We start from the raw sequence: 8,290 nt of genomic DNA on the forward strand, positions 1-8,290 counted from the left end.
TGTGAGAAATCGCAGAATTTTAATCGAATGATTCTACAACTAAACCTACTTAAAAAGTTAGCATATAACCAAATAACACTATTCAACAAATTTAACATGAAGTCCCAAAACTGATTCAGTTAGTTGTTACACCGGGAGTCCCAAATAACACCAATATAAAAATGTCAGCTGGCGAAGACCTCGGAGAGTTAAGTAAGCTTATTCCTATATCGAAATTGCGTTTGACTGTAACTCGCAATCGTTGGAATGTAAAAGAAACATCGACGCAGTATAATGCATTATATTCATGTGTACTTGTATATATGGAATTGTTTTTTTGAGGATAGCTTCAATCGTTTGGCAAAAACGCAAAACATTTAATGATTGTAAATTGATATAATTGAAGAATTGCCGACTAATTGTGTGTAGGTATTTGACATTAAATAATAAGATGTTAAAGTAAGATAACGTTTATATTCGAGCTTAAAAATAGTATTTGGACAAATAACGAACTCATTTGGAAGAATGATTTTATACATTTGAAAATGCAGCATACCACCATGCGCATTTTAGATTGTTAAACAGTTTACTTATCAGCATACTTTACGACGCATATCTACACGGTTTATGTTACGAATGTTTAAACCTTCCGTATCGATTGACATGTACAACACATATTGTTTCATGAAAAGTTTAATTTCTAAAAATACATATTGCTTTCAGAAAATGGAACTTTTGGAAAATCACTATTTTTAAAACTTCCCTAAGCGTTCTTTTAAAAGCTGAATACTAATTATGAGGAACAGTGTGTTGCAATAATACGAACATGAATCTTAAATCATCTGATATATATTATTCACAGGATAGTATTAGCCACAGATTTGGTGACAATACAAATCACAGAGGGAAGAGAATTGGTGAAACATTGGACGACATAATTAATGGAAGGTATGTCGCTATTTTGAACTGTTATATCAAATTTATTGTACTTTACGCATGAGCAATGCTTCATTTAATGTAACGGAACATACCTTAAACGCATACGGGTTTGTAAAGTATTCTTTAATTCTGTTATACTGTTTTCTTAAGGTCATTATGAGTAGTAAGGATTAGACTTGTACTTACACTTAATCAATATAATCGATATTTTAGATGCAAAGTCTCTTCTATACCAGTGATTGAAGTAAAAAATTTCGGTGGGAAATGGTACAACCGTCGTCTCTGGGTGTTTAAACATCTACAGAGGCTTGGGAGATGCGAATATATACCCGTGCGACGTTGTCGACATTTCAATACCAAAAAGTTTACAACAAGAAATGGTGGAGTGGATGTACGGGTACGCGGTGATGGGCCTGGTGGAATATGTTATTTGCTTTCTTCTCCATCCACGAGAACGCTTGAGGATACTGTCTGTATAACAAAGTCGAGTACTCCGCAGTTAGGTACTTCGCATTTGAATGTTTACACTCCAAAAGAACGGCCTACAAGCAATGCAATTGCCAGAAATTATCAGCCTGAGGAAGAATTCAAGACTGATAATGCATTGTATGCGCAAGAGAACTGGACAACATACAATTCAGCAAGTATAAGGTCAGACGTGAAGTTGAAAAATGCGGATTATTTGACTAGAGAAAACCCACAGGCAATCGGGTTTTCAGATAGAACGCATGATACCCATTCATCGAGCAGTTTAGCTATGCACTATACCAATAATGACGAAATCAATGAGTCAAAGACACAGAGAAGCTATACAATGTCATTTGGCATTGTAAATGAGTCTTTACAACGAATATCTATCTTCCCGATTCATGCAGTTCAATCTTCCTCCAAATCGTTTACAACGCTGAATGCTGAAACGCGAACACAGGCGTATTTAGAAAACCGTCATAGTTTTAATTCATCTACTGATATTAAAGAACCAAGCGCTAAGCGGACAACGGATGTACAAAGATAGGCGAAAATTATGCAGAGTGGAATCGCAGGCAAGCAAAACAGAGAATTTGTGATGACTATGATAAACAACAAATCGAAATTAGCATGGAGAAAGAAATATCATCAAGGCAATTGCAGCAAATGTCTAATATGTCTGCATATAGGAGTAAACAAACAAAATGTATTGTACCAATGACTGTCCATGAATTGAAATCAACAGAAGCTTCGACATTCCTCAATACAAAAACTATAATCGATAATGATGAACCTGATAGAAGTAGTAGAAGTAGTAGTAGTAGTAGTAGTAGTAGTAGTAGTAGTAGTAGTAGTAGTAGTAGTAGTAGTAGTTGTAGTAGTAGTAGTAGTAGTAGTAGTAGTAGTAGTAGTTGTAGTAGTAGTAGTAGTAGTAGTAGTAGTAGTAGTAGTAGTAGTAGTAGTAGTAGTAGTAGTAGTGGAAGTTATAGTAGTAGTAGTAGCAGTAGTTAAAGTAGAAGCAGCAGTAGTAGTAGTAGTAGTAGTAGTAGTAGTAGTAGTAGTAGTAGTAGTAGTAGTAGTAGTAGTAGTAGTAGTAGTAGTAGTAGACGTGGTAGTAGTAGTAGAAGTAGTAGTAGTAGTAGTAGTAGTAGTAGTAGTAGTAGTAGTAGTAGTAGTAGTAGTAGTAGTAGTAGTAGTAGTAGTAGTAAAAGTAGTAGTAGTATATATACTAGTATATATATATATAAGAGGATATATAAATAAAAATGGACAGGTTGTCATATTTGAATCAAGACACTGCTTTTCTTGCCAACAGCGAGAAAAAAATAAATTCAACCAGTGCACCAACACATAAAAACAATGTTTCTGACCCAAACAAAAATATACATTCAATGCGTGATACCACAGACACTTCTGGTAATCTAGCAAGTACATTGACTATGCAAGTAAATGAAGAAATGGCTTATAAAAAATCACCACAACGAAAAAGCGTGATCTATCAGATGTCAGTAAAAACGCAGGTAACATACCTCGTAGGGAATGTAAAGAAGGGACAATAATAAGGCATAGAGCTGTACCTGTGAAAAACATGGCTAAGGAATCAACTATTGAACAAAAAAATACCCCCACAGCAAAGAAACGAAACCCAACTTTTACACAGATAAGCTTATGCCATCGAGTGTCATTTTACATCAATCGAAAACAAAAGCAACGAAATTATCGAGACATGAAACTCATAGCGAAACATGTGAATTGGCACCAATGCCCTCATCATGCTATACAGACACAGACAACAAATCGCATAGAATGGACACACACAGGGGTGTAAAATTAAATAAATTGGTTGTATCCGCCAACTTGGCAACAGTTCGAAATTCAGAAAACATATCAACCTGTGTCAATAAAGATACCGTCTCTTACCACGATATAGTATCATGCCTGAATACACCTGATGTAACAGAAGTTAATGCACACCAATTACAAAGCGTTTCAAAAGGAGGGAGAAGAAATAACGACCCTGCAACAAAGTGTATAAATAAAGATACTGATTTGATAATACAACAAGATGACCATTTAAGAGTGGCGAACAACTGTGATGGAAATGCCTTAACGAAGAAACAGTATCTTACTAAAACAAAACCAGTTCTTGTTGAATCAGAGGGGATACCGCAAATAAGGACAGTTGTAAAGCCACCAACAAGAAGTGATCAAAACGTAAATGAATCAGTAACTGGTGTGTTTAAAACTGTTCACAACCAAGAAGATGACAACTCTGAAAGCGATGCAGATGAAGTGTATGTAACCAAATCGGGGGCTATAAAAGCACTTCGAGAGCGAAGGTCGAAGAACAAATGACATCTCCAAAAACAAGAAATTTAGATATGTAAGGTGCATACAAACATGCATGTTAGCGATCCTCCGCACGTTCAATATAACAATGGCAGAGAATAAAACAGTACTTCAAAATAATGATTGAAATATGTAGTTCTAACACATGCATTCTAATTATTGAAATGATTGGATTGCAAACTTTCTTGTTATTAAGATGGGTGATTTAAATGGTTTTAAATATGTAGTTAGTTTGATATATTAATATTGTTACTATATTTCCATTTTTTTTCAAGACAGGTGTAACGCATTGAAAAAGCAAAAGAGTGTGATTGGTGGAAAATAAGTGTGTTAAGCATTGTAAAGAATTGTTTGGTTGTTCATTGTAATTTAATTAATTAAAACTAGTTTGATTGCGATGCGGGTATTACAACGTGTTATCATTTAACAAAGTTGTTAAGGTTACCATAAGTATTTTATATGGAAAGATATCCAGGTTTTACTTTGACATGTGTAAAAATATTACTATTTTGAATATGTATTGGTCCACACATTACAATAACTGTTAAGGATATTTGCACAATTCGGTTAAACTATAGAATTTCAAATTAATTTCAAAACAAAATCACGCTCTTTTTATAGTAACACCACGGGATTTCCATATTATTGGGATTCCAATGTCCATTTTTCGAAAACGTTTGGCAACTATACAAATTCATTTTTTTTATCGTTTAATTTTCTGAACATAAAATAACACACACAGTTATAGAATTAATATCTCCATTGTTTTTATAATGATTACCAACTGTTCGTAACAACCAATTAATCCACCCGAAGATACATGTATTTGCCAATTTTTAAGTTTGTGATGTTCTTTGATTTGATTGTTATTTTATACTGCATCATACAGATAAATCAAACTAAAAGTGTCTTAAGTTTGCATAATTTTATCTACAAGCCAGTAAGATGTTTATATAACATTTCTTCGATTTATTTACACAAATTGTTTTCTATTCTCATTTTCTAAAAACATTATGTAAATAAATAACCTACTAAAACGGAAACAATAATAAACATTCGCGAAGATTTGTACTCGTTAATACAAATGGCACATTCACATATACACATGCGTTTGCCATATTTGAATACAATGGCAAACTAGTATAACAAATCAAAATCGTCATTTAGCGTGTAATCAAAGTAAATCAAAATCAAAGCCCCAGTCATCAAAAACTGCATACCGCGAGGTTCTCGAAACTACCTGGTAATGGCTGCTGATACCGGACCCTGGTTAAGTGTACCATGTTCCGCCAGGTGAGCCACGGACGTCAATTTTGACACCACCGTTTGTCGTTGTCAGTTTTGCAGATGGTATGCTGGACCCAACCACGACATCGACACTATAGCATTTTCCGAGCCGTTCTAACTTTTTGAACACCCAGAGGCGACGATTGTCCATCGTCATCCATTTGCCGTCGTGCATGGCAACGGTTATGGAAGGTATCGATTGGATGCTGCAGCTTATAGAAATTAAAAAATATATTAATTTCATGCTTAGTAAAATATGATACAAGTATATGCAGTCCGATAAGTATACTTTTTTGTCAGACGCAAGGGCGGTGAATAGAACTTCCATAATATAAGTTAAAAGCTATTGATTTTTTTGAAAAAATCAACTATTGTTATTTACATTTCATGAACACGTCATAAGCAAACACTTACCTTCCCTCGCAAATTTTGTCCAAAGATTCCCCTATGAGTCTCCCTCTATGACTCGATTTAGAATCGAACATATTGCTTATCGAATTTTGCGAATAATAAATTTCCGACGGACTAACCTTCATTTTAGTTATTTTTAACAGTCTTTAAAGCATGCATAACAATATATTTGTAATGTGAAAAAATTAATGTTAAATTGTAACTGAATTGTTGTTCTAACGATACCGGAAAATAAAGTTGTGTAACCTGATATATCAAACTAGACGAGTGTGTCGTTAAAGCTGTGATTTCACATATTTTGGTCTAATAAACGTTTTCAAAAATGCAAATGTGTAAATCTTTTTCGAGAGGTAAAGAGAAAGGTTCAATAAGTTTATACAAACTACAATACTAATGAATTATACGCTAGATCGTATACACATTAAATGTGCTTAGACAAAATATTAAACACACATAGTTGCCTGTAATACAAAATTGAACAACAATCTGATTGTCAATATAACACTTTTTGTAATCATCTAATTTGTCTACATAAAGATAATGTGGTGCAAGGTGATACAATCTAACCTTCATCTCCTCCCCGTTTGGTGATGCATTGCTTACGTAGCATGTGCATAAACCGACGCAACATCGACCGATAGCGTAAATGTTACACAAAAATATTGTGAAAAATGTATAACTATTTTGTGATTGTGCACGTTTTTCTTTTTCCTTAACTACAGAAAAACAACAGCAGACAAAAAGTCATATTACTTCATGAACATATTACTCCTAGAAGTTGAAGCACCAGTAACGTTTATGAAGCCATTTAAAAAAGGGGTGCAACATTGTATACTCTAATGACCGTAGCAAACCTCAATCTTTTACTAATAATCTGTGTGTTTTACACTAAATATTCCGACGAGGAATAACCGCAAGAAGTCATTCAACTTTGTCTTCAAATACATACAAGTTGTCTTATTAGGTATTGAAATCGGTATATTACAACTTCTTCATGAACTTCATTACGATGAATTTGAATTTCTATTATATGATGTTTTGTTCTGAAATCGTGGCAACAAGAATTTATCTGACCGTAGGAAGTTGTATTTATCTTGTCAGGTGAACATAATTATTGAGTAATTCAATTGCAATTCAATCGAATTACTATTCTTGTTGCTCGATTTTTAATTGGAAGTTAAGTGTTATATAGTCAATGCTTAGTTACACATGTCTCCCATTCAACAGTTTCAAGCCTCTAATGTGTTTTACTGGCTGTTTCAATTATTTGACCTCCGAGTTAATCATTGATGCTTGTGTGCCTGGTGAATAATGTGTATGTTATCAAGCGTGTAGATTTCCTTTTAAGTGATAACTAATGTGCTAAGTGTTAGGTTGTTTTTTTCTGTTAACTGGTTGAAACCTAATTAATTACTATTCGCCGCTCCAAGGCTTTGATCCCATTTAAATTATCTATACGTGAAACGTTTTGTTGTATGTATGTCCATGTATTCGAGAGAAAATCGGACAATTCCATTAAATAAAATAATAATGGATTTTAACAAGAAAGTATCATAAAGTTCCGGTTTTCCTATATTTAAAGCCATAAATATACTCAAAATCAACGACTATTTCGTAAATTATTATTTTTTAAATAATGTGAACCCATAAAAACCAGTGTTCCTTATAGCAATAGCAAACCTTTCAGTGCTAGATGTGGTATGTTAACATAGATTTAGCGAGATACAAAATGTTCGTTTAATTTTTTGTGTGACAATTTATTTTACGAAATATTTTACGAAATATTCGTTGAGTTTGAGTATTTACGTTGCTTTAACGGTACGATAATGCCAGTGCTATTTATGCTTTATGCATAGCGTGTTTAGTTACATTACGTGCAAAACATATAATCCGACAGTTTAAGATAAAATACTTTGGAATCCCAGGAAAATTACGCTGATTCCGACCAATCAAAGTTTAACGTTCTTTGTTCACGCATATAAAATATCCTTTAATGTGTATGGGTTAAATTTGTCTGTTGACATTAAAGTCGAGCAATTATTTCTCATCTTTAGTACATTGCATATGCAAAAGTTAAAAACAATGTTTTTTGAAAATAACTAAGTTATTTATCAATTTTCATTTTCAGGTAACACATTTCATTTCCATAAAATAAAATAAAAATATTCCAATATCATAAATACTTAAATTTTCCTAAAAAGTATTGAGCTTGTTGATATACTTGCGTAAAACATATTGAATATATTATATCGAATATTTTAAAAAGGCCACTTCTAATTTTTGTAGTTGCTGTTCAGTTTTCAATCTGTTTGTAATTTTAAGATATGTAATTGACATTATTATGGCAATTTCAGCCATCAACACATTTAGGGTGAAATTTTCATGAACACTCGCGGGTCTATTATTTAAGGCAAGTGTAAGATTGCTTATACAATACTGGGCGATAAATTGAGCACGATATCAAACATAATCATGATAACATCAATGTTTAAATGGTCATCGTAAATAATGAAAACAAAACACATCTTGATACCACGTTTGGTGTACAATAGAATCATGTATAATCGGCAAACAAAAATAAAAGAAAACGAAACAAATGTGAAAGCGTTTTTTTCCGGTGTTTGGTAACGAAGTGGCATTAATGATACACGCGCAGGAAAAATACGTATGGCAATTAAAAACAGAAACTATCGACCGTTATTATATAAGTTTATCGTCAATGAATTATTTAAAAAGGTATATACGGTGGTTGTTGCGATTTCTACATTTTTCAAAGATAATGAGACACGTTTCAATGTATTTCAGTATTTTGTACGCCGATATCGACATAAAGGCGACACATTTATACCTCCAATCA

At 33.1% G+C, this 8,290-nt stretch overlaps 1 protein-coding gene and 1 long non-coding RNA gene across 2 annotated transcripts; one reads left to right on the forward strand and one right to left on the reverse strand.

Annotated features, from left to right (window-relative positions):
* The first annotated feature begins 778 nt into the window (after positions 1-778).
* On the forward strand, positions 779-4,778 carry LOC127864350 (uncharacterized). The gene is made up of 2 exons (XM_052403994.1): positions 779-927; positions 1,132-4,778. The coding sequence occupies exons 1-2, from the start codon at positions 806-808 to the stop codon at positions 1,931-1,933; spliced, it is 924 nt and encodes a 307-aa protein (XP_052259954.1). The 5' UTR covers positions 779-805; the 3' UTR covers positions 1,934-4,778.
* LOC127864351 (uncharacterized) lies at positions 4,646-5,648 on the reverse strand. The gene is made up of 2 exons (XR_008041798.1): positions 5,437-5,648; positions 4,646-5,234 (listed from the first exon to the last, which is right to left on the reverse strand). It is a non-coding gene; the product is annotated as an uncharacterized LOC127864351 (long non-coding RNA).
* Between the last annotated feature and the right edge of the window lie 2,642 nt (positions 5,649-8,290).

This window comes from Dreissena polymorpha, chromosome 1 (assembly GCF_020536995.1).
Source record: "Dreissena polymorpha isolate Duluth1 chromosome 1, UMN_Dpol_1.0, whole genome shotgun sequence".
Taxonomy (NCBI): domain Eukaryota; kingdom Metazoa; phylum Mollusca; class Bivalvia; order Myida; family Dreissenidae; genus Dreissena; species Dreissena polymorpha.